This window comes from Mangifera indica, chromosome 5 (genome assembly GCF_011075055.1).
Source record: "Mangifera indica cultivar Alphonso chromosome 5, CATAS_Mindica_2.1, whole genome shotgun sequence".
In the NCBI taxonomy this organism is placed as follows: domain Eukaryota; kingdom Viridiplantae; phylum Streptophyta; class Magnoliopsida; order Sapindales; family Anacardiaceae; genus Mangifera; species Mangifera indica.
In genome coordinates, this window is record NC_058141.1 from 18,964,470 (window position 1) to 18,990,309 (window position 25,840).

Sequence of the window (25,840 nt, forward strand, 5' to 3'; positions counted from 1 at the left end):
GGGACAGGGTTGAGATGACCTCAGAATTCCCTGGCGCAATTATGAAACCCACAGCTGCATACGAGCTGTGGTTTTAATTATGAATGCAGCACGAGTACTTGTCTCATAGTATAAATGCAAGTCAAACCCCAATAGCACCCTTATTTTGACTTAATTTAATTACATCCATATATGATGCATTTTCAAGGAATTACCGTGGTTTATAGCGGGCACAAGGAGAAGAGAAAACTCTAATTAATTATATCACTTGCTTAAAATTAGTCCAATATGCTGATATAGTGTGACAAAAGCAATTAACCATACTTGTGTGTGATCTTAATTCTTAAAAGTTAAATAATGATATTTTTTTTATATAATTAAATAATTTAAATTAAAAATAAAATTATAGTAAATTATATGAGAAGATATTATTATTTATATATAATAAAATATTATTTATAACAACTGCGGCCCATGTGTTCAGTTTACTTCATGAGGCTGATCTGTTTGACTGGTATCTCTGAAAGCACTTTGCAGCTGTTAAATATTGACCACAGCTTTTGATAAATATTAAATATAAGCCTGTGGTATTTGTCTGAATAAGTTGCTGGGCTGCTTGGATTTTCTGTGGAAATGATTGTAACAACTGGCCTCGTGCTCATACTTTTCTGCTCCTAATTAACACACAAGACATCCAACTCTCCTACATTTCAGATTCCTCCACCTTCTATTGTCCCTTTGGATTTATGTTTAGGACATGCAGCACAGGTCCTATGTGATGCGCTTAGCCTGATGGCTTATCAATCCATTTCTTTGGTTGGCTACCGGTAAGTTATGGGAAGAGGATGAGCATGAGGCCAGTTGATAATCTTTGAAGTATTTTAAACTACTGAGTTAATCATTAATTAGTAATTTTTCTTAAAAAGTTGTGATCTTCGGATAGAGTCTGAAATTGACTCGAAGATATAAGCATCCAGGTAAATGAAGAAATTAAGAAGTTTTCAAAAGGGAGAGTCAAAATTGCATTGAATGATATCGTAGATAATTCGCATGGTCTAAATAAATGACACTTGCACGAATATTAGTCTTACCTTGATGTTTTCAACTTTGGCTTCGTCTGATGTGATCGTCACCGTCAGTGCACGGCCTCCACTTGCATCTAATTAAGGGGGGACATTAATTGCCTCGTGGGTCTAGGAATGGATTTCAGGCGAACTAATTTAAGCACTTGTAAGAAGCGCGCACTTTTGATTTAGGGAAAATGAAAAATTTCCTTTCATCGTAATTTGTGTATAGATAACTTATTTTAAAATTTAAATAAATATATTATAACAACAATCTATTTTTTTTAAAAAAAATTTATTTTATTTTTATACAGAGATTTTTTTTATAATTTTTTTTTATCTTTCAAATGATAAAAGAATCATATATAAAATAGAATAAATACTTAAAAAAAAATTAAAAAAAAAAGTTTCAGATTAAGAATTCTTAATTAAAAAAACTAAAAAAAAAATAAAAAGATTGGCTGAGACGCTAACCACTTTTATTATATTATATTTTAATTATAATATAATATAATATAAAAAAAACTTCAGTTGGCAAAGGTTCACGTCAGCCAACCTTTAAAAAAAAAAAAAAAAGAAGGGTTGGCCAGACGCCACGCCAACCCCTTAAATTTTCCCCAACCCCTTATTTTTACCGCCAACCCCCTTTTCCAAATCTTTCCAATTAAAATTAGTTTTCAGACAATTTTTTTATTTTTTAAATTATTACATTAATAATTTTCTGCAAGATTCTTCTGTAATAAAAATTATTCTTTCATATTTCTACAATAAAAATTATTCTTTCATGCTTCTACAAATTTTTTCTTGTAAAATTCTGTAATTTATTTTTGTTTTGATTCTTCATATATATATATATATATTGATGTATTTTTTATATATTCAATATTAAGTATACATAAATATGAATTTTATTTTAAATATTGATACTAAATATTTATACATTTTCTCTCTCTACAGTGCATTAAAAGTAAGTAATATTGAAAACTTAGTTTTGGTTTTTCAAGGTTAAAGACAAGGGCAATTTAAACATACATTCTATTTTATAAAGTGATAAAAATGTTTAGAATGTAAAAAGTGTAATATAAATGTATGCGTGGCCCAAATGAGGGTAAAAATTTCAATTTCCCTTTTATTTAAGATCAGCTACAGGAATGACGCCAGTACCTTCAGTTCTGTACGCCTTCTTGCCTTGATTGCTATATCCTAAAAGGAAGCTTGCAAACCATTGCTGTATGGATCATAATGACCGTCGAGGTTTATCAAGGGATCCATTGCAACTTGCTTTGTGTTAATGGCTTAATGCTAATCAAGGGGTCCACCAGACTTTGGAAAAATTATATGCATTTGAAAGTTTCTTGATCTTTTGATTTTCCAGCAGTTGCAATGAGTGTATAGCAATTAGCATGCATCATCATTCTCAGACATTGAAACAAACTTTCCTTGCTAGCAAAATGACCGCAAGACTCCATGCATATGCACAGCCCAACAAAGAATATTACTGTTTTGGATATGCCTCAGCCAAGTGGCATTCAATAGCTACTCACCGAAGATAATAAAGAATCAAATCGAATATTCCACTGATTTATTCCACTACTCACCGTCCGAATCCCTTCTAGATGATTTTTTTTTTTTTAAAAAAAAAAAATCATTACCCATTTACGTGCCACAGAGATTGAAGTCCATGTACATAAAGCTGCTTAATATATCAATGGGTCAGGCCTCAGCCTCAGGCAGTTAGCAACAGAACGAAACATTGTCAGCTCTGGCCCAATTTCAGCAATACCCGCCAAATCCCCTCTTATGTATGTATGTATGTATGTATATGTATATATATTGGAATAAAGCGTAATAATTTGTTAGAAATATGAATATTTATTAACTTGTGAACATTTCAGTAACCTGGGTTTGCTGAAAGATCAAATATTAATTGGGGAATATTTGAGTTTGGTTAGAGCTCAATTATCAGTTTGGTTAATTTATACGAATTTGAAATAAGTTATGATTCAAACTTGAATATAAGAGTTTTATATTATCAAGCTCAAGTTTAAAGAGTGTTTGGTTCATTAAACTCATGAGTTTGAAAAAGTTTGATTCACATCGATTTCCATGCCATTTTAATTACTGATGTACATAAAAATTGACATCGTTTTTGGTTTTGTTATAATATCAAATTTAATTCAATTTGAGCTCAACTCAATATTGGACCCCTCAAGTCTCACCAAACTCAAACTGTATTACAAGATACTTATAGAGCTCAAATTGAAACTTAAGTTCAACTCTTTCAAACTTAGCTAAAATTAAATAACCCTTGTTATGGTATATACAATGAAATAGTATGACATCTATAACCAAAACCAAGACGAATAAATAATGTAAGGCACGAGAAAATCAAGCAAATTATAAAATATAACATCATTCCAATCGCTGGTGTTTCTCTTGATGGTACAGTGTTGGTGGACAAGTTTTTCACGCCTGCTGATGAATAATTTTGTGAAATTTAACTATAATGTATATATGTACACATACATAAAGTTATTGGCTGACTAGAAATAATATTATTTTACCTTAATATGATGGTATTTTAAATGGTATATGATAATAAATACCTATACTTAAAAATTGTTTCCTCATTGACTCTACCCTTTCTCGTTCGGGACCTGTATATATATATATATATATATATATATATATATATATATATATATATATATATACAAGCTTATCATCCTTCATTAGAACTATTGCCCTAACTGGTCCATGGAAAAATCTCATCCTTTAGCCATTGAAAGTTTTTCATCTAGTTGGTTATCAAATGCAACATCTCTTAACAATTCCAGGGAGGCACTGGACTGCACCTTAGTAAAAGAAACCCTCAACTTTAATTTTGATATTCCTACATCCCATGTTGCTCTTCTTCATGCTGATGAACTTTTTTCCGATGGCCTCATCAAACCTGTATTTGTTCATGATCCTTCAGAGAGAGATTCCTCTAATAGCTCAGACTTCCTAACAGTCTTACCGGGCTCTTCGTTTTGTGTAAAAGGTATTGGTATTTCGTCCCTGGAGGGTCGATGTGATTGCTTTCTAAAATGGAGAAAATCGTCCAAGCGAATCATCCAGAAGTGTTTTGGGCAGCTGAGATCGCTATGCAGTAGAGTAATTATAAGAAGCTCAAGAAAAAGAATTAGGGTTAACGATATTGATAGGAGACTAGAGTGGGAAGTTAGGAGGTTTAGCGATAATTCACCAGAAACATCCCCACAGCGAAGTACGGCATATTATTCAGTGGATGAATGGGGTGATATCGAGAGCTCAATCCGTGATGCCATTCTTCATTGCAAAAGATCAATAGGTGTGTTTATCGACCTTTAATCTCTTTTTTAAGCATGAAGTCGTTAACAGTGACATCTTTTAAGCTTGATTAATTGATCATCGTGTTCGTTTTATTTCAGAGAAATGATCGTTTGGCAGAGACGACGAAGAGCGGAAGGAGAAGAGTCGTAGAGGTTTCAGAAATGCATGGCTAGAGATTGAGCATAAGTGGTCCTTTGTCCGTTTCTTCGTGTTCCTTCTCTTTTCAGAGAAATGATCGTTTGGCTGAGACGACAGAGAGAGGAAGGAGAAGAGTCGTAGAGGTTTCAGAAATGCATGGCTAGAGATTGAGCATAAGTGGTCCTTTGTCCGTTTCTTCGTGTTCCTTCCTCTTGGATTAAATCTGAATATGACTCGCAGAAGCTTCATAGATACATATATAGCTGTAGAAACTCTTAATTAATATTGGATGACACTTATTTGTTGTTTTCTGAATTTTATACAAAAATGATCTTGTTAAAATAATTACATATTATTTGTCCTCTTCTTCTTGTAAGTTTAAGAAGATCTCCATCACCCTCCTCTCTTTCCTTGTAATTGTAAATGTGAAAATCTTAGTAAGGCTTTTCATGATCAAATTAATGTTATAGTATACCACTATGTCAAGGAAGTTAGAAGGCAAATTACAGAAGGCAGTATGCTGTAGGCAATTCAAAATCAGGAAACCAATTGCACAAGAAACTATAAGCTGGCTTCTGTTGGAAGTGTATAAGCAAGCAAGGACCAAGTTGACGAACATACTAATTTCTTGTTCTTCTGCATGATTCTTAGCACTCAGAAGCAATTCATCTAATCCTTGGAGATGGACTTCAGGAATGTTAATACGTTCATAACAGTCAATGGAATCTGCAAATGTGTTTGCATTATTAGGAAACGGAGAAGGGATTTTCTAGAACAAGTTGATAGGATAGAGACGAAGTATGGTCGGGAGAAAATCCATGATTTGCAGCAGACATATATCAATTAATTGTGAAGCAAGCAGCACCGCAACATTTGAATTTAGCTAGCCTGAATGGAGGGGACCAGACCCAGTTATTAATTGTCTTCCCGCAACTTACTTGTTTTTCACTATCACACATCCCATTCCTGTTTTCTGTTGTTGGCTAAAGGGAATTCCATAGAGTCTCCCATACAGTATAACGTTCTCGTTTACGTGTTCCAATGTACAATTTCACATCACAATGTACACATGTATCATCTTTATATCTTCTAATTATCCTCATGGGATATATAATAATACCTTATGTAAAATGATAGTTTAGACAATTTTTTTGGGCCAAACGACGTGTCTTCGCCGGCCATCATGCCCAAGAGAGCTGCCAGAAGGAGGCCGTACCAGATAAGAAGAGGCTTGGTCTGGAGGTCACCGAAGAAGAAGAAACGATGTCAGAAATTTGAATTTGAAAATTAGAAACTCTAGGAGGAAAATGCTATTTTTTAAAATTTAGGTTAAGGGAAAATTATTAGTTTTTATGGTTTGAAGGAAAAAATAATACAACTAACCGACTCAGTTAATTTTAACAGTCTATGGGTAAGTAAAAGAGATTTTCAAAATTAACGGAAAAAACTTGAGAAATACTCATATTGTGGGTAGAAAATAGTCCTTTGGCTATTTTTTTAAAATAGTTGTTTTTTTCACTTATAAATATGTTATATAATACATAATGATAGATTTGAATCAAGTCAAACTTGAATTTGAGCTCGTTCATTTGGTATAAGGCTTGAATTCGATAAGTTTAAAGGATATGTGCTTTCAAGCCTATGCAAACTGAGCTCAACAAATTTATAGCAAAACAACCTTGTTTTGTGAGGTTCACATATTATAACATTGACACAAAATGATGTCATTTTGAATTAGTCAATACGATATTATTTTATCTACATACATGAGTCTTTTGAGTTGGTCACCTCCGTAGCTCAAACTTGATCACATTGCATATTCATTACTCGAACTCGAGCCAACTCAACTTGAAACCAACGTTATTAGCCCGTGCAAGTTGAAAATATATATTCAATCCGGCAAACACATTTTTTCAACTAATCTCAAGTCAAAGTTGGCCAATAAGCACCATATTCGGTTTCAATATGCCTACGCGAAAGTCATGATACATTGATACCGAAATTTACTTCCCAGACCTGGTCCAGCCCAGTTAGAACAGCAGCTACTTATATGGTTTAAATCCTAAACAGGTAGAACTGCGATTTATTAAAGGAAGGAAAACTAACTAATTGGAAAAGCAACTTCATGGAAATGTATGTCGAGAAAAGCACCCAACATCCTTGAAAAACCGTAAAGACGAATTGGATGGGGGGACCAGAGAAGTCTGATATACGTTTCATGTCGAGATGTCGGCCATAATGTCGTTGTTATTACCAATGAAAGCACGAAAGGGGAAAAAAATCTGACGGTCGAGATTGACATTCAATCCATGCATTTGGCATTTCAGTGTTAGATAAAACAGCACGAAATCTTTGCCGTTTAGATGATAAGGTTTTTTTGTAAGTTTTTTGTGAGTTAGCACCATACCTTATGTGCCACGTTTTTGTTGATTATGTTATCGCTGTCTGATTACAAACTTGACAGGCAACTGGTAACTGTGTTTAGGAATGCTGGTAGCTTTAACTTTGGACTTTAAAGCCCAAAATTTGTCTTGTGATGAATCAATCAAGACATTCAAGACGTGTTGATTGTAATGTCCGTGTCTTCTGGTTATTGGTTAGCTTGGTGTCGTGGAACATTAAATAATATAATTTATATTACATTTGACTCGAATGATAATTTTAGCCCCATAATTTCCAAAATTTTGGTTCAAACCCAATAATTTATATATTATTATTATCTTCATATTCATTATTCGAAGTCAAAATATAATATTTTCGGGTTTTAAGATAAAAGATTTAAAATTTTTTTAAATCTACCAGTATTTTCCTTAAACGGAATTGGGAATACACAAAGTCACCGAACCAATTATCAGCAAGTTCAAACTCAATTCTAATATTCAATTTAAACCGTTCAAGCTCAAACTTAACGTGATAATACTATAATCAAGTTCGATTTGTTTATAACCCTAATCATATTAACATGAATTAAAGTTTATGGACTTCTATATTTCCAGCCAGCTATGGCTTCATGTGGTTGCAGGGTCCAGACTAGGTCACATAATCAAACAACGCAGTAGGCAAACTGGCTTAACCCAAAAATCAAATTAAAAAGGAAAAATCGTTAAGTTCCATATTTCAAGAACAGTATATGAAAAAAAGAAAGTCTGTAAGTTAAAAACTAGTTTTTTTTTTAATATTTAATTGTATTTTTTTGAAAATAAGTAGAATAATAATTATCGACAAATGGAAAATAATAAGAGACAATTAGAAAATAATAAACAGTCAACAGTCTTTAACATCCAATAAAACCATTAAATTTACTTTTTCTAAATTAGAAAATAATTCTAAATAGTAATGCCATGAAATAGAGTCAACAGTTTGATTTTGAAAAATTTTCAGGACAGTCTTCTCAGGAACTGAAAGAAATTTTTTGTATAAAGAGAAATATTTTTTCACATATTAGTTGTCTTTGGATTTCCATAAATGGGTTCAAGTAGTTTAGCGGCTTAGGCCCATGATGACTAAAAATATAAGGTTCGAGAATATTGTCAGAAGTGGGATTTGAACCCACGCCCTCTTTCGAGGACCAGAACTTGAGTCTGGCGCCTTAGACCACTCGGCCATCCTGACGTTATAGGCTTTTGCGCCTTTATGTTTTAGAAGTCTTATTCTTTCATTTTCTGGTTTATCATCGATGGCGATTTGCACTGGCTTGATAGCAGTTCGTTTGAAACTTGGAGCTGCGTTAGGGTTTGGGAAAAAAAAGAGTTTTTCCTTTTCACGAGTTGTCTTACTCGTTCGGAAATCTTCCTTTGATCATGTATGTTATCGAATCTTCTTTTCAAATGTACGTATTTTCATCTTAATAGCTTATGATTTTTTCAAAAATTTGGAATTAAAAAAAAAAAAAAAGAAAAGAAAAGCATGATATTACCGACATTAAGATAACTGGAATAATAGCCTTTCATACTAATCATCTTATTTCTGCTATTAATTTTCGATGAAATTGAAACTGAATAAAGGATTGGTTTTCCTTTTGGTTGCAGTTGAGTTATCTTTAATCTTTCTTAGTAATGAACCCTATAGCATTTCAATCCGCACCGCCAGGTGTACGTCCTCCTCGGCCTTGGTTCCCTTTCTTGCCACCTGATCCACCACGGTCAAGTGCTTTTTGGGAGACAAGAAATGTGTCTAATCAGTTGAAAGAATTTCGAGAAACTCTAAATCTTGCAAAAGCAATGTATGTATGTACTACTTTTACTTCTATAATAGTAGCCGAATTTTTGTTGTTGTTTAATTATAAAATTATCGTTACTCTTTTAGGTAGTGAACTTTTAAAATCAAATTACTATTTAAAGCAGGGAGAAAGAGCTAGAAATGTTAATGGCAATGAAACAAAATAAAGAGGATGATGAAGAAATTGAAAATGGATCAAACAACCATTGTGTTTCCATGTTTTCAAAATATTTGGAAGATACAAGGACTGATTTGGAATTTCAAGAAAGATTTTCAGTGGAAGCTGCAAACTCTTTGATGGCCAAACTACGAGCCCAGCTGGTGCCTTTTAGGTTTGTTTCTGATGAAACAACATCATGGGAAGAGAAATCTTTTGCTGTTAGATTGGTTAATAAAGCACATAAGTCCAAACGTAATAAACTTTGGAGGAAAAGAAAGAGAAAACGCATTGCAGAAAGGCTTGCCCAGGTAACTTTGCATTCTTCACCACAACTATTCTCAAGTAATTTTGCAGAAGTGCTTATTTTGAGTGTTAACCTCTGTTTTTACCTTTAGGAGCGTGAAAGATTTGAACAAGCTGATCAAGAAGCTGATGAGTGGAGGGCTAGGGAGATTGCTAAGGATATTGCAAAACGCAAGGTACTTGAATTTTTAGATATTAATAATTTGTGCTTTTTGGCTATTATTGGTGCTCGTCAGTTGTTTATGGGATACCAATAACACGTTGTGAATTATATAAATTTCTAAAATAGATGGACTACTAGTTTCAATTCATCATTCATCACTGGCTTCAGTCATTTGTCAACCCTAGATGGGACTCTTTAATTTAAGAATTATGATGTTGGTTTTAAGTTGCCAAAATCATAATTCTGAATAAAATGCATTAAAGCTTGGAACCTTGGTATTTCCAGTAAGTTGATATCAGATTCTATGGAAACTGTAACTTCTTGGGAATTTTGATGTATTTAAAATATATGTTCTTTGTGCAGGACCAGTGGAGCCATTTAAAAAGATTAGGTAGTGAAGTTTAATTGCTTTGATAGGCAGAATGGAAACGACTAAAGGAAATCAAATGTAATGAGATCCATAACTTAAAATGTATTTGAGTCAATGCATGAAAACTTACTACTTGCATAATCACAGGCTTTGTTTAGTTCCTATGAATGAAAACCTTGTGTAAGAAATAATCCACTTATTTAGGTGCATTTAGCTTCTAGAGAGTATCATGCTGTCTTAATAATGCCCTGCCCTCTAATTAGCCTGGACCTTTTGGCCCTTTCGGTAAATAATATCGGGCTTTGATAAAACTTCTGGTCATGTTCATTTTATCACCAATCTGATATGTTTAGCTTAATGAAATGTTGTTTTTCACTTTTTGTTCATCAATAGAATCACTAAAATCACTTTCTTATTTATTTTTTCAATATTCTGCTACTTTGCTGCCTTGTAGTGACATTATGTGTCATCAGTCTCATTGAATCTTGTTCATCGTGCAATTAGAAAATTGTGTTAGTAATTTGCATGGAGTTGGGGTGATGCATGTTTATGCGTTTAGCAACTGATCAATGTAAGATTTCAGGTTGAAAAGATGAATGAAATTGCCAAGCTTAAAGCAAAAGAGGAAAGAAAGAGACTGGAATCTGAGGTAAGAGTTGGTACATAATAAATCACAAGATACTTTGTCTCCCACAAAGATTTATTGAGATGTTAGATTTTTGTTTCATGGTAAGATAAGTTTTGGCTTGGTGAACCATTATCCTTTTTCTAAAAGACTCATGTGTGAATAGGATTATCAGATACAATTAGATTAATGCTTATGTTTAATATTTGTATCTATTCTTTTGTTTGCACTTATACAGCCGTTATCTTACACCGTCTTTTATATTTCAGCTTGAACTGGTTTTAATTGTGGAGAAATTGCAAGAATTGCGCTCCATCAGGATACAAAAATTAAAGAAACAAGGTAGGTTTGTTAAAATTTGCTTAGCTGCTTATATAGTGTTTTTACCTGTTGTGCATTTGGCCCAACCACCTTGCATTTATAGTGCAAATTTTCTCTAATTCTTATTGTGATAGTAAATTCCAGTGACTGATAGTTGTTTGGTTATAGTTAAGATGGAATCTGGTAGTTCTTCCATGTAAAATGTGAAAATATATGCTTCTCTGTACTCCTAAATTAAGTATGAATTGTCTCGGACCTTTATGAAGTTTCTGTGACAGTTCAACTTAAAAAATTAAATCCACTTTTTTACCGTCCTTGGCGATTTGGCATTTGTGTGTTGTAAAACTTCACTTTATCTTTACATAAAAACTAATTGTGACTACTTGCGGAAAGGCAGCTGGCTGTGCTGTTATAGTCATTATTATGTAGATGCTAAGGTGCATTCTTGTTGAACTCTAGAAGACAATAATTGCGTGTTTTTATTTTTCTTAATGAATTCGTGCATTACATGAGTGTTTGCGCATGTAACATGAATAGGATATATCTGCACAAATAAATACAAGTGCTCCTCCAGTAGTAATATTCCATCCTATATGAGACTTAACATTATTGTTGCCGTATGATCATGCAGGCCATTTTCTTCCAGAGGAGGATGACAAATTTCTTGAGAAAGTGCGAGCTGCAGTTGAGGAAGAAGAGCGTCAAGCATTGGCTGCAGCAGACACAGATGCTGCTAAGGATGCCATTGCAACTGCTGAAGAATCTAGAAAAACCATTGATAATTCTGAAGCTGTGTCAAAAGATGAAAGCAATGATGATGATGGAATTGAGAGAAGTAAAGACCAAAAACCTGAGAGCTTAAACAAAAGTGAGACAAGTGATATCACAGATAAACAATCTGGTAAAAACAGATTTGATAGGCAAGGCTTTGCTGGAGTATATGATTCTGTGGCAAATTTACCTATGGAATTCTATCACTACTATCATGGCAGCAATACAGACATGGGCACACTTATTGAGGTATTTTCAGATAATTTCTATATATATATTTTTAATTTTGTGTCGGCTTGCTGCCATTTACTAATTCTGTGAGCACAAAGGGTTCAATTTGAATCTGTGCCTCAATTGGCCTTATTTTGGATACCAGCATCTGTTGTATTCAAGTTTGTCATCATTACTAGAGGCACTTGATCTCAAGTAGATTCTGTCCAACCCTTGCAGGTTAGAAGAACATGGGATGCATATATCAGACCAGGTGGAAGGTAAGCGTTCCAATTCTCTTTTGCTAATCACTAGACATTGATCATAAATAGTGTTCTGTTGATTGCACCATCTGTTTTGCACTCTGGTGCTACATTCTACAATTGGCAGCCCTAGGTACAGGGGGAAGGCACAGGTACCAGATTGAGTCGTACACTGCTGCTCTGTATCTGGGAGTTGCTTAGTACTATTTTGATGGTGGACCTGGCATCTGCCATTTTATCATTTGATAAAACCACCAATTAAATCATTTTATCCATCCGGGGCATCCCCTCCTGTGTGATAAGCATGTCAGTACTACCACCAAAGTCTCCACTTCCAAGCCTTCGATATGTTCTTTTTTATTAAAATATAAATGATGTATTATGGTGAAAGTACTTGATAATTTTTGTGCATAAAAAGATATAAAGCACATAAGAAACTAAAAATATTTAGTAAATCATATGTGGTTCTGTCTGACTCCGTTCTCCTTTGTTGCAGCCGCATCCCAGGTCATTGGGTTCAGCCGCCACCTCCAGCAGATGAGATATGGGCATCTTACTTAGTGAGGTCCAAAACAAATGACACATAAATAAATTGCATATAGGAGGAAGGGTTTAGGGTTTTAATTAAAAAATGATGAGGATAATTCTTGGTTGATCAAACAACCTCTAAATGCATATTTTGTACTTCCCATAATTTCTCTATTTTATGTAACTTACTAGTTTGGAATTTTATAATCAGATTGATTTTTATTTTAGTTAAACCATGCATATTCTTCTTTTAATTTTTCAAACATTGTTGACATCATTCTTAGTGAACTTTGTGTGAAGTCATATCATAAATTGGCTTAGAAAATGGGAAAATCCAAATGTTATGTGATAATGCTAGTTGTGAGTTACTCTCTGTTATTCTCTTTTAAGTTCTTAACGCTTATAAACACTCTAATCATCTCCACCAATGGGAAAGTCATGAATGCTTTCTCAGTCTCAATCCTTTACATATGTCTGACGGCCAAAGGACTATTGGCTACCCAAGTTTTAATGTAAGATTAATACACATTCATGAGATTTTAAGAACTCAAAATAATCATTTATTAAAAAAATAAAATTTTATTATATTTTTACTTTTAAGTTTAAAAATCTCATAATTTTTTTCTATATAAAGTTTTCAAATTTTAAAAAGTGACTATTTCACTTTCAAATCCTTATATTTTCTTTTATCTTTTTTTGATAACAGTAACCATTTAAAGACTAGATAAATAATCAATGACCATCTCTGACAAATAAATTTTTATCTCTTTTGTCGGTCAAAGATGGGTGTCGGCTCTCCGTCTATCTTTAGATGGTCGTCAGACAACAGGAAAGAAAAAAAAAACTTATAAATTTAAAGTGATATAGTTATTTTTTAAAATTTAAAAACTTTTAGTACACCCTTTAAAACCCAATTTCATTGCATGAGATAAATTATATTATATGATATAATTAACTAATTAAGATCTACAATTTTTTTTTGTAAGTAATTAAGAGCTTGAATTGCTTTTTAACTTTTTATTTAAAAATAAATTTTTAATTGCTCGCTATTTTTAAACCTACACAACCTATAATTTTAACAAGTTTCATGTAGTCTATTTTCACTTGTTGTCTTATGTTTACATGACTTTTTGTATCTTTATACACACTTTTCATCTTTATTCATTCATTTCATGTTCATTCAATCTTCATATACTGCAACTCAATCTAAGGAATGTAAAATTCCGATGGAAAATAGTCTTTTGCCCTATATTATTTCTTCCCTGTTTCGACATATATGGCTTTTGGGCTGATGCTATAAATTTTGTCCCCCCAGAAAAGCAAGAAACAGCTTCCTCTGGACTTGAGTTGACCAAAGGGGTAAAAAGGTAAAAGAAATATATAAAAGTAAAACACGGCTTACTATGGTGGTAACTTGGAAAAGGACCGAAAAATCGGTTTCGATGAATGATTGCTTAGGGTTTCGGCTACGTATAAATTCAAGTTGTAACGGGCTAATCTTAGATCCGCACCCGCTTCGAAATTCACCTGGTGCTTTCAAAATAAAAAATAATAACATTTAATTTCTTCCAAACGTTTTGCTATTTCCATCTCAGATCTACCCACTAAAGCTTCGCGCCTTCGCCGGTACATTTCTCTGCCAAAACTTATCAAATTACCGACGAACTTATTTTTTTCATTTCTTCTTTCTCAAAGGTCCTATACACATCATTTGTTGATCTTTAAGATTTGAATTTAAGGATGTGGGGAACCATTGCTAATTTGAAGGAAAACCTAAACAAGATTGCACTTGATGTGCATGAAGGCGACAGCGATGACGACGAAGAGCTCACGATCAGCGGTTCAGGCAATGGAGACGTCACATCGGTCTCTGATCGGAGAAATTCTCACAGGTTTGCTAAGTCAGTCTCGCGTTCTCCGCTCCCTAATGGAATTGATTTACCACGAAATCCAGAGGTATTTTTAAGTTTTCAGAATCAGGTTTCCTTTGTTTTCATTCATTTTTGTTGCTTTGAAAGTTCGAATTCATGAAAACTGGTTTGTTTTTTTATTCATTTTTTAGCTATTGAGTGCATGCGATACCATATGGCATTTAGTATTGTTTGTGATTCTTGTAGATTGAACAATACAAGGCAGAAATTAAGAGGCTTCAAGAATCTGAGGCGGAAATTAAAGCATTATCAGTTAATTATGCGGCCTTGTTAAAAGAAAAGGAGGTATTATTATGCTTATTTGCTTTATTTTGTTTCTTTAGTTGGTTCAAAATGAAATCCTAGTTTGAAGTCACGATTAAGCTAACTACATTGAACTGGTTTGATACTAAATTATAAGACGGTAAGAAAATTATCTTTGCTTCCTCAAGTATAAAATTTGTTTTAGTTATATGTCTGAAAAACGTGGCTGCTCTAGTCTATATTATATTGGATATATACATTTATAGATGAGCTATCTAGTGCTAGAAACTATAATTTATCACTTAAGTGCATCCTTTGCCATCCAGCTTGGCTATTGCCGTAGGAACATCTGTAACAATTAGTGATTGGCATATTGTGTTAAATAAATTATTTTAAATCTGGTCTACATTTTTCACATTGCTGCTGAGTTGAAATATGTGGAGCATCTTTCATACTAGCTGAACCCATTGATTGTAGTTGCTCAGTGCAGTTGTCTATTTATTTCTAGAATCGAAAAGGGGAGTCATATGATATCTCTTCATGATATAAGTAATTGTTTTGCATGTGAAGGTTGATAAGAGAGCTAGCCCTACTGCAATTTTCCAGATGTTCAATTTCATACTTTTGGCTTTTCTTTTTTTAAAATCACAATTCCTTAAAATTGCCTTATTGCAGGATCAAATTTCTAGATTGAACCGAGAAAATGGCTCACTGAAGCAAAATCTGGATGCAACAAATGCTGCTCTGAGTGTATCTAAAAATGAAATTTCCAAAGCATCAACTAACAGCATTAATGTTCTCAAGGTAGCTGCTTAGGGCTCAGTAAACTTCTTTCTGCTAGAGTTCATGCTTTGTGATACTTATTTTTGCTGTCAATTCTTCATGATTTTTTGTTTTTGTTTTTTTTTTTTGTTTTTTTGCTTCAAATTAAAATCTTAAAGTCAAATCTGGTTGATAATATATTCATGGTCAAATGTATCTAGTGTTCTTTTTCTGATGTTATTTTGTGCTGCAGTTAACTTGTACAACTTATGATTAGGAAAAGGCCAGCTTCTTCTATAGCTGCACTGTGCAATGCATCTTGGTACATGATATTGGCCATGGTATATGACCTTCCCTTGCCATTGTTCTGTTATTCATTGGTTGGCGATATACAGTGGCCTTCAGTTAGATTAGTACTTCTGAGCCAAGTGTTGAACAAAAATTGCTGACTCTAGGGGGCCTTCCTTTCCACAGTCTAGAAGTTTTAACAAGGTGAAACCAGATGTCACTATGTTTAATAGAATGTGTATGAAGAACTTTTGTTTCATCAGCCAGTGTAAAATCTTAGTGGAAAGACAAGTGTTAGGAGAGAGCATATAAAACCTCATGGTTGGCATGGGTGTCTGTTCAGTTAAAAGTCTGTGCACTACAGTAAATAAACTTTAGCATTCAATATTAGCTGACTATAATACTTGGTCTGTTTTACTACACGAGTTGTGCACTCTCTTCTTTCTTTGTTCAGTGCATTGTATTTTTTTTTGTGTCCATATTGTGTTCTCTTGAACATGGTTTTTCTGCTTACAGGTTGAAATTTCATGCGCTTTGTAATCTCTTTAAATAAGAAATGTGGCTTATCGATAATCTATTGGGCATTTCTTGAATAAGTGTGTGTTCATGCAGGGAAGTGGTGATCTATCACCAAGTCGACAGAATAAATTTACTGCTCAAGTAAAGAACCGCCCTTCTGGAAACCAAATGCAGAATGGTGTATTTTCTAAACAGGACAGTATAGGTAATGGAGTTGCCAATGCCAATCAACCTCTCATCATTCAAAGTAAGATGGAGAATAGAAATTCCGCTTCACAAGGGAAAGAAAAGGTAATAGCACCCCATTTTTGTTCTGTTCTCTTTTACATTGAGAGACTTTCTTGAGCAACTTTATTACAAAACAATTTCCTCACCTTTTGTTGGATCTTGATGCTAAAATATCAAGATTTTCATTTTCTTTCAAAGTTGTTATAGCTGTGTTACTTCGTATTACAAATTTTGTTCCTAATATTTCTTGCTTAGTGTTTTCTTTTTGAACCCCTTGGAAAGATTTATCCTTATGCGCGGTGATTTTTTTTTTTTTTCTGCTATCTCTACTATTTTATTGTTCATTTTTCTAAATGACAAATAAATTTTACAATGGATATGTGAATGCCTTCTAGGAGCTTGCAGATTTGCTAGAAGAGAAAAATAGGTCCCTGGCAGTGGTGCAAGCTACTCATGAGTTGCAAGCTAAACAGCTTAGATTAGAATTGGAAAAAGAACGTGAGAAATTGGCAAATCTGCAGCTAAAATTACAAGGTATATTCTGCAAGGAATATAGTACTATGTGAAGTATTAAAATTTGCTACCTTAAGTTTTTTGTTGTTGTTTGTTTTAGTAAATTATTTTCTTAAAGGAAAAAAATGTATAATCTGATTTCTTTATATTCTCAGAGGAACAGACGCAGAATGAGTCTCTCCAGGAGGAGCTCAAGTCGCTGAAAATGGATAATGAAAGAGTAAGTTGTAAGTTGGCTTAGGAGTGGATTTTATATGGCCTTGTCACACTATTTGATCATCAATATTAGGCTGTAGTATGTGTAACTTCTTTTTTCGCTATCAGATGTTATTTCATGATTTATAAACTTGCTGTTGGAGTTTGAAGCTAGATTAATAGTTTTACCCTTAATATAAGGGTACTAGTGTGGAGTTTCCTGATGTCTGACAGATGTGCAAAGATGCATATGTGCTAGCGTTTCCTGTTTTAAGAAATTTTAAGTGCCTGAGACTGAGTGGTCCTTTTTGAAGAGAGACATTAGACTAATAGAGGCTTCTGGTGGGAATATATTGTTGATTGCTTTCTTTTCTTTTTTCTATGTGAGAAGATGGGGAACTTTGTAATTTATCTATTAGATAAATACCCACCCTCATTTGAATGTATATGTTTTGGGGCAAAATTGGATGATAATAATTATAATAATAATAATATTATTATAATAACAAAATCAATACTTCGCATCCCATGCAGTCATGCTACCTTTTGTATCATTCTCACAACATTTAATAAATTTAAAATTTTCTTTGCACGATTCATTAATTGTTCAGTATATGGTCATAGCCTTTGCTTGCATTTGGGAATACACAAAATTGATTCAGTTTATTTTTCTGCTGTTTCTCTATATTCCCTTTTACTAAGTGCTTTTTAACAGCATGCTTTCTTCTGTATTGGCAGAACTCTCTAGAGATGAGCAAAATACGCAGAGAACTGAGTGAAAAATTGTCAGAAATAAGTAGATTGCAATTGGAGTTGAATAGAAGGGAGGATTCTGATGATATCTCAGAGAATTTGGAAAGAGTAGTTGCAACTCTAGAGAGGGAAAACAATAAACTTAAGGTTTATAATTATTTTTATTTTAAAGTTGCTGAAATTGGAGATTTTTCAAAACTATTATTTAGTATTTGCCCTGCTTTTTGGATGAGATTGAATCTTTTCCAATCTTACATTAATGTTCAGGTGGAGAAGAGTGAACTTCAGGCTCTTTTGGAAAAATGCAGGAAACCTTTGAATGACAAAATCTTTCCAGATGCTTCAGAAAGTCCAAATCAACATCCAAGTAGTTTGAAAGGGGTCAGTCTTCTTTTTTGAGTTTGTGTGTTTAATACATTCAATTGTGCTAGCCCCAAGGGACAGTAATGCCAAGCTATATTGTATAACCCAGTGGGCTTGCTCTTTAATCCTCCGCTCACTGTGTTACTTATTTCCTCCAAAAAGGTAAAACTATCTGAAGGTTTCCCAGAAAGAGAAGAAATGGAGCTATCTTTACAGAAACTGGATAAAGATTTGAAGGAAACACGCAGTGAGAGGGACAAAGCATTACAAGAACTAGCCCGTCTTAAGCAACATCTGTTAGAAAAGGTTGCATTCCAGTATTTTCAACTTATGATCTCATATATCTTTCAAATTTGTGTGATCTGTATTAATCTTTATTAGTTTTGTGGCATTTGCTTTTGATTATATTGAGAAGACACCTCAGAGTTAAGTTCTCTTTCTTGCACATAATTATATTTCTCTTATGAAAGCGATACAGCCTTGTGAAAAGAATGGGCTGGTTAATTCAATTCTTCTCCTTGACAATTCACAACTGAACACTTTAAAATAATTATTACAGCCACGGTTCCTTAATAGAGATTCTAATAATCAGTAACAGTTGTGACGGTTAATGGTTTAATTGTTGTTACAAAGGAGTTTTTTAAAGATATATTGACAGTCCTCACTATATTATAATTTGAAATTTGTGATGTTCTTTCCAAAGCTTTGGTATCTATGTGAATACCACTTCCTAGAATCTCTACTAAATTCATGATGTGTTTAGGTTCATGTGTATTTATGAATAATTTTTATCTTCAAAATGTTCTGCACTAAAAAATTAAAGATGGTCTCTCTTGCTCAAAAACTGTCTAGGAAAATGAAGAATCAGAAAAAATGGATGAGGATAGTAAAATCATTGAAGAGCTTCGTGAGATTAATGAATATCAAAGAGCTCAAGTATTGAATTTGGAAAGAGCTCTGAAGCAGGCACTGGCAAATCAGGAAAATGTTAAGATGATGAACAACAATGAAATTCTGAAGTCCAAGGAAATCATTGAAGATTTGAACCGAAAACTTGCAAACTGTATGAGGACATTGGATGCCAAAAATGTTGAACTCTTAAATCTTCAAACTGCTCTTGGGCAGTACTTTGCTGAAATTGAAGCTAAGGTAAATTGACTCTTAACCGTGTCTCATGTATTTTACTCTTTCTGAAAGCTGAGACATCTGAATTTTATGTTGGATTATTTTATCATGCGCACAGGGACATTTGGAACATGAGTTGTCTTTGGCAAGAGAAGAATCAGCGAAACTTTCTGAACTTTTGAAAGTATGGCCTGCCCTTCTTTCCTTTGTTAAGTGTGTCTGGAAGTGTTTTTTCATATAAGATCCAATTTATATTCCCTGTCTTGTTAATCTATTATAGTAGCTATTTTTCTAAAGGTGGGGCTTATAAGAAAATATGAGTGTTAGTGTTTTGAAAGCCATTTTGCTTCATATTTTCAAGAGTCTATCCCTCCTCCAGGATGCAGATCATCGAGTAGAAGTATCAAAGAGGGAAAAGGAAGAGATCTTGGTCAAGCTTTCTCAATTTGAAAAGACAATGGCCGAGGGGAAAGGCAGAGTAAACAAGCTTGAGGAAGATAATGCAAAACTACGCCGTGCTCTTGAGCAAAGTGTGACCAGCCTTAACAGAATGTCACTGGATTCAGATTTTCTTGTTGACAGGTTAGCATGCTTAGGATCTTTCATGCTGAACAAAATGTTTATTCTTTTGGTGTACTCAGTGGCAGAAATCACCAAAAACTTGAATTTTGTGCTTACATAAAATTTTTGTTGGCTGCATAGATTGTGATATAACATTAAGATAGCTTATCCCATGAAGGGCAACCGTCACCTATAAAATCAATTTGGAATTATTTCGTGTTGATAATGATACATGATTGGAAAGGAAAATCAGTGGTATAACACAATGAACATATATTTTACATTTTTACTTTTCTCCTAGCCTGTATTCTTTTTTTCCTATGTTGTGTTGTCAACCTCTTTAAGAGGAGTCAGTAGCTGTAAATCATTTGTGAATTGTGGGGTTGCTTTAGTTTAAAGTGTTTTTTCTTCTTTAACAATCAAATCCAAACAGTTGATCACTGAATTGTCCCAAACTTTCTTTAGTGGGATCATCATCACCCCACCCACCATACACCATTCACATTGTCTCTTCCTGAATTTTAGAGATTAAAATTTGAAATTCATTTCGCTCATGCTGCCATCTTGTGGGTAAAACTGTGATTGCCACCCGGGTAAATTTACTATAAAAGTTTCATTTCTCTAAAATGAATGTTCGGATGTTCCTATCTTCATTAAGTAAAATTTTGAATATTGCAAAATCTAAATCTTATTATTGGTTATGCTGGCAGGCGCATTGTTATCAAATTATTGGTTACATACTTTCAAAGAAACCACAGCAAAGAGGTAAGATCTTTTAGTATTGTTATCAAAGGTTTAAGACAAAGATAACTATCAATTTAACCTTCATTTATTTCTTGACATGCTGATTCAAACAATTGGTTGGAGCATCCAGCCTGATCAGTTTTTGTGTTTAGATGATAATAGGAAAATTTTTATTCTTTTTCTCTGAGCCCATAACTCCTTTTCTTCTAGCCGTTGTGGGTGATTTGAGGCAGATGTTTGGCAGTGAAAGAAAAAATCATAGAAGAGCAAAGATCTATGTCTGAATCCAAAAGAATATCTGACTAGGTTGTTTAAATGGTGTTTGAAAATTCATCTAGCTTTAAGAAACTGTTCAGTCATTTACTGAAAAGGGAGAAAAAAAAACTTCAAATTCTTGCAACCTAACTAAAGTTGGCATCATTGTGAAATTTCCTTTCCAATTGGCTAAACTTGTCATTCTCATTAAGTTTCACTCATGCACCATTGTCATCATTTTGGGTTTCAGGTTCTGGATCTCATGGTTCGCATGCTGGGATTTTCTGATGAAGACAAGCAGAGAATAGGTGTCGCTCAACATGGTGCTGGAAAAGGTGTTGTTCGGGGAGTTTTGGGCCTGCCTGGCCGCTTAGTTGGTGGTATCTTGGGAGGAAGTTCAGCTGAAGCACATTCAAACATGGCATCTGACAATCAGGTTCATATGTTTTTAACTTTCATGAATTCATGCCTGCCATCTATTCTTTTAGAAATTAGTTATCTAGTAGGTTGCTCTAAATTGGCTTCTCCCGCAAGTTATTTTAAGCTGTAGTCTTTCATTCTGTGTTCGGTGTGTTTAACACTTGGTTTCATTATCCTGGAGCTCCTTTGCGCTGCTCTGAATTAAATGATGATCATCTACTGAAATATATCCTAATGGTTTGGTAAGTATTGCTTAATACTTGCTTATTTTTATTTGTTCATTTCAGTCCTTCGCAGATCTATGGGTTGATTTTCTTCTCAAGGAAACTGAAGAAAGAGAGAGGAGAGAATCTGCAGAGAATAATGCTCGACCCAAGGAAGATATACCTGGAAAAAGTCCAACTGCAGAGACTCGTATACCTGACCCGCGAACAAACACACTTGTTGCTCCCTCTGGTTTCTCAAGGTCGAGTATATCACCCAACCAAAATTTTGATCCTCCACGAGCCCCTGGAAATTCAAGGTCATTTGATCATTTTGATTCTGAGTTCTCAACTGTTCCTCTATCATCATCAGAGAGCATTTCTCGTCTCTCAAGATTATTACCCAAGTAATGAGAATATGTTGAGTTTGTGTAATTAATCAAAGGTATAGATTCTTTGTTGTTATTGTAGCTGTGCAATCTGGTTCAGTCAATTCTTTTTATACACAAATAACAAATGGTTTCTTTAATAATAGCTCATGTTTTGTACACCAAACTGTAACTTAAACGCCAGAGGTATTAAAATGCAATTCAAATAGAAACGGACAGACTCTGTACTGACAAATTGATATAAAAAGGGTTTTGGTTACCTTTCCTGTTTTTACTTTCACATCGTGTTTAAATCTGTCAACTTATATCAGATTGAAAATGACATATAATAATATTAACGATAATGAATAAAGGATAATTTATAATACAATGCGTGACAAACGTAACTGTTTGTGGGATGATGGTTTACATCAGTGCCTAGAGAGATAGCAACTACAGCTAGGGATCGGACAATAAATTATCAGAGGAGGCCTAGATGAGAATATAATAAAAAAGCCCCGTCGATACCCAACTAAATAAATTAATAAATTCAGCATAGAATTCTTTTTTCAAAACAATATGCCGGTACGACATGATCTTTTCTAAAGAATGCATCACGCATTTCATACTCGAATTTGAAAAACTTATGAGTTCATATAATAACATGCATCACAGCTATCCCAGATATATAAAACAATTTACAAGAAACTGCTAATATACAAATATAACCATCGTTGTCACAGAATCATCTAGAGTTGAAAAGTGCTATCTGCAAGCTACCATAAGCACATAAATAAAATCACAACTCAAAACTAACCCCACAAAATGCCTAAACCAGTTCAAATTGCAAACCAAACACTTGAAACAAATTGTAGGGAACACGATTACAACCAGAATATGGTTAGAGAACAGAATCACCAACACCAAATAACCAGCAATGACTAGCTAAACTAGCTTGGCTTTCAATGGACCCTTTGGAATCTTGCTCAGAACCTTGGCATCAAAAACTGCATACTGTTTTTTTATCTCAATTGTTGCCTTCTCAGCTAAGGGGTCAACCTTGTCTTCATACTTCTCATAAAGAACAGGAACAGTGTGTAACAAAACAAATGCTGTATTTATAAATCAAGAAATCAGAATCTTATTTAATAAAAAATTATTACTACACGCAACATAAATATATCCCAAAGCACTTACATATATAAAACAAGGTCAAGAAGTTGCACCGACTCCCCACAATCGACAAGACCCACAAGGCAACTATAACCTGACATCCAAAACATAAGTAGAATTCTTAATTTAAAAATCAACAATGAAACAGAAAATAATGATAATAGAATACTTTCCCAAAATAAATAATCGAATAAGCATCATCAAGCTATTAAGGCAACGTACATCAGTACAAGCCAAATATCATAACTAGCAATCAAGAACATACTGTTTTTGGTCCACAAATAATTAAAAATTCATTAAAAAACTTTAGACACATTTCTATTTAGCGGTGAAATATTCACAAACAAGTTATAAGGATAGATGATAAACATACAATGAGAAACTTCTTTAAGTCTCTTCCAGATGCAATACTCCGTAATACAGCCAAAGCCCAGTTGATCTCAATTGTCAATGCCGAAGCAACCTGTAGAATTGGCTCCTCTGGAAGATGAACTTCAGGGATGCGGGGAGGAGCCCTACAAATAGAATTTATTAAGAGTTAAGTAATGGTTGAGATGTCAAAATATAACTAAGGAATGAATCAATCTCTGTAGGGCGGAAGTATTGAAGAGCCAAAAGCTTACTTCTTGATGAAGCTGTGCGCACTGGACCACAAAAACAGTACTGCAAGTGAAAGTATTAAAATGTGGCTGACAAGAGTAAGCAGGTGGTATTCAATCAACTCAAAAAGAACCCAGACTGCAGTGGCTCCACCAAGTACGCCGGCAGAAATCTTCTTGTTTCTCCATAAGAACACATCAGCAGCTGTAACATATCAAACAAAAAACAGTAAGCGTGAGCGATAAAAAGAATCCTTGGGCCGAAACTTAACACCCCAAAATCTTTCAAACAAAATAAACTATATCAACTAATCTAAGAAATCATTTCTCTGGTTAGTTACTCAGAAATATTAGTTAAGAAAACAAAACAAGATACTTCATCTCTTGTTCTTTAATATGATTATGAGAGATCAAACATCACATTAGAAAAAAAAAAATTTATCATCTTAAGTATTACTATCCATAGTATTAGGTTTAAAATTCCCTTGCTTTTGGTTTCAATAAACAACAGTAACGAATCTCAAATTTGAAAAACCCTATATTTTCTAATATCCCTTCTGTTTTCTCATCAACCATACAGAGGTTTCAAAAATCACTATAAAATAATATTTCACAATAAATAATATAGAGAACGTTCACAATATATCATCAAACAAACAATTAAGTCAATCTCGAAATAGAAATCTACTTCAAAAAAATGAGTGAGTATCCATACGTTTTCCACCACCCAAAACATGGTGAACCGGTCGCTCTCTGCCAAACAGACGGAAAACCTTGGCCTTCACCGACGATGGTGAGGCCGGTTTCTGAGTATCGGAATCCGAATCAGAAGACGACGATGAATCGTGATCGTCACCGTGTATCTTCTCACTTATCTTCTCCATTATCGACTCTACTGGACCCTCCTTATGCTCCGCTTGTTCCGCCATGTTTCACGAAAACCCTAATCCAGTTCAGAAATAAAATATTTTTCAGTGCTATATAATTGACACTCCTATATTTTTAGATATCTGAGAATGTGCGAGTGGGGCTACTTAGACTAATAAATGAATACGAGGCTGAGGCTCAGGTTCGGGAAAATTTGCTATCGGAGAGTTGACGGCGTTATTGTTTATATTTACGATGATAGACGCCGTTATATTTGATTTTAAGTTTATGTCGAAACGTGGAGACAGCACATAGACGGTGGATGTTTGAAAAGGCACCGACCTGGAAAAAAGCACAAAGGACACGTGGCACTTTAAATGGCATTGATGCGTCGTTTGGACGGCTAGTGAGTAGTGCTTTGCAGTGGGGGGGGTGAAGATAACATCAGTGGGCTCCATGTTGGCTGAAGCCTGAGCTTATTGGAATATCTATTTGAAGGCAATTATTTATAGTATACAGTAATATGTATCGGTGGGATTTATCACTTTAAATTTTAAATGAAAATCTAAAACTACAGACTAACTTTGACGGAATTACTTTTTCCATCTTTTGGTTTGAAAATTCTACTTTTTCACCCTTTAATTATATTTATTAAAAGAATTTTTTTTTTTTAAAGTTGGTAAAAAGATAATAATTCTCTTTATCTTTATGAAATTATACCCCAAAAAATTATAAAATTTTTATTTTTTTTATAATAATAAATTATAAAAAATCGTATATTTATTTATTGACGATTGTTCTTCTCTCATTTTTGTCACTTTTACATTGTTTATCTTAAAAATTATATTAACGATCCTTCTCCCCTTTAATAAATTTATTTTCTAACTCCAATTTTTTTTCTTCTATCTATTTTTGACGACTAATCTAACTTGCAACTCACATTTGGATCTATCAGTTCTTGTTTTTAAATTTTTTGGCTCCATTAAAGTGTTTTATGACAACTAGTAGGAAACAAAAATGAAGAGAAGCAAATATAAAATAGTTAGATTAAATATATAACTTGTTTACACTATTAAGGTGGTGATTTTATCAAAATTCAGGTGGGAAATAGTTATTTAGCATATATACACACACAATCATGCTATGTATGTCAGATATGGTTTCAAATAGAAGAAGATTTTCCTAGTGAACTATTTTATGGACATGCCCATGACATTGAGGTACAAGCAAAATAAAAGAATTATATAAAATAATGTAAAACTA

The 25,840-nt window shown here is 33.7% G+C and overlaps 4 protein-coding genes and 1 non-coding gene across 10 annotated transcripts; 3 read left to right on the forward strand and 2 right to left on the reverse strand.

Annotated features, from left to right (window-relative positions):
- The first annotated feature begins 3,764 nt into the window (after nt 1-3,764).
- LOC123217547 lies at nt 3,765-4,991 on the forward strand. Its single transcript, XM_044638623.1, has 2 exons — nt 3,765-4,395; nt 4,496-4,991. The coding sequence occupies exons 1-2, from the start codon at nt 3,801-3,803 to the stop codon at nt 4,501-4,503; spliced, it is 603 nt and encodes a 200-aa protein (XP_044494558.1). The 5' UTR covers nt 3,765-3,800; the 3' UTR covers nt 4,504-4,991.
- A 3,072-nt stretch (nt 4,992-8,063) lies between these two features.
- Nucleotides 8,064-8,147, reverse strand: TRNAL-CAA. The gene has a single exon. It is a non-coding gene; the product is annotated as a tRNA-Leu (tRNA).
- Nucleotides 8,148-8,189: 42 nt separating this feature from the next.
- Nucleotides 8,190-12,700, forward strand: LOC123217548 (U11/U12 small nuclear ribonucleoprotein 59 kDa protein). Of its 4 annotated transcripts, none has more exons than XM_044638626.1 (9): nt 8,190-8,337; nt 8,564-8,757; nt 8,876-9,221; nt 9,309-9,392; nt 10,333-10,398; nt 10,644-10,716; nt 11,327-11,715; nt 11,917-11,957; nt 12,436-12,700. In XM_044638626.1, exons 2-9 carry the CDS (start codon nt 8,591-8,593, stop codon nt 12,524-12,526), a joined length of 1,257 nt encoding a protein of 418 aa, XP_044494561.1. In that variant the 5' UTR covers nt 8,190-8,337; nt 8,564-8,590; the 3' UTR covers nt 12,527-12,700. The 4 variants fall into 4 exon arrangements, with proteins under 4 accessions (XP_044494561.1, XP_044494563.1, XP_044494559.1 ...); XM_044638628.1 differs by having other exon boundaries at nt 8,879-9,221; XM_044638624.1 differs by having other exon boundaries at nt 8,206-8,364.
- A 1,264-nt stretch (nt 12,701-13,964) lies between these two features.
- LOC123217549 (golgin candidate 4-like) lies at nt 13,965-22,118 on the forward strand. Of its 3 annotated transcripts, XM_044638630.1 has the most exons (16): nt 13,966-14,093; nt 14,207-14,423; nt 14,585-14,683; nt 15,317-15,445; nt 16,304-16,501; nt 16,834-16,972; nt 17,107-17,171; nt 17,885-18,046; nt 18,167-18,280; nt 18,425-18,568; nt 19,115-19,411; nt 19,506-19,571; nt 19,767-19,969; nt 20,659-20,713; nt 21,198-21,383; nt 21,655-22,118. In XM_044638630.1, the coding sequence occupies exons 2-16, from the start codon at nt 14,208-14,210 to the stop codon at nt 21,979-21,981; spliced, it is 2,400 nt and encodes a 799-aa protein (XP_044494565.1). In that variant the 5' UTR covers nt 13,966-14,093; nt 14,207; the 3' UTR covers nt 21,982-22,118. The 3 variants fall into 3 exon arrangements, with proteins under 3 accessions (XP_044494564.1, XP_044494565.1, XP_044494566.1); XM_044638629.1 differs by having other exon boundaries at nt 13,965-14,423; XM_044638631.1 differs by lacking the exons at nt 13,966-14,093; nt 14,207-14,423; nt 14,585-14,683 and adding an exon at nt 15,657-15,744.
- Nucleotides 22,119-22,635: 517 nt separating this feature from the next.
- Nucleotides 22,636-24,724, reverse strand: LOC123217550 (reticulon-like protein B1). Its single transcript, XM_044638632.1, has 5 exons — nt 24,426-24,724; nt 23,735-23,915; nt 23,485-23,626; nt 23,136-23,205; nt 22,636-23,050 (listed from the first exon to the last, which is right to left on the reverse strand). Exons 1-5 carry the CDS (start codon nt 24,637-24,639, stop codon nt 22,884-22,886), a joined length of 774 nt encoding a protein of 257 aa, XP_044494567.1. The 5' UTR covers nt 24,640-24,724; the 3' UTR covers nt 22,636-22,883.
- Between the last annotated feature and the right edge of the window lie 1,116 nt (nt 24,725-25,840).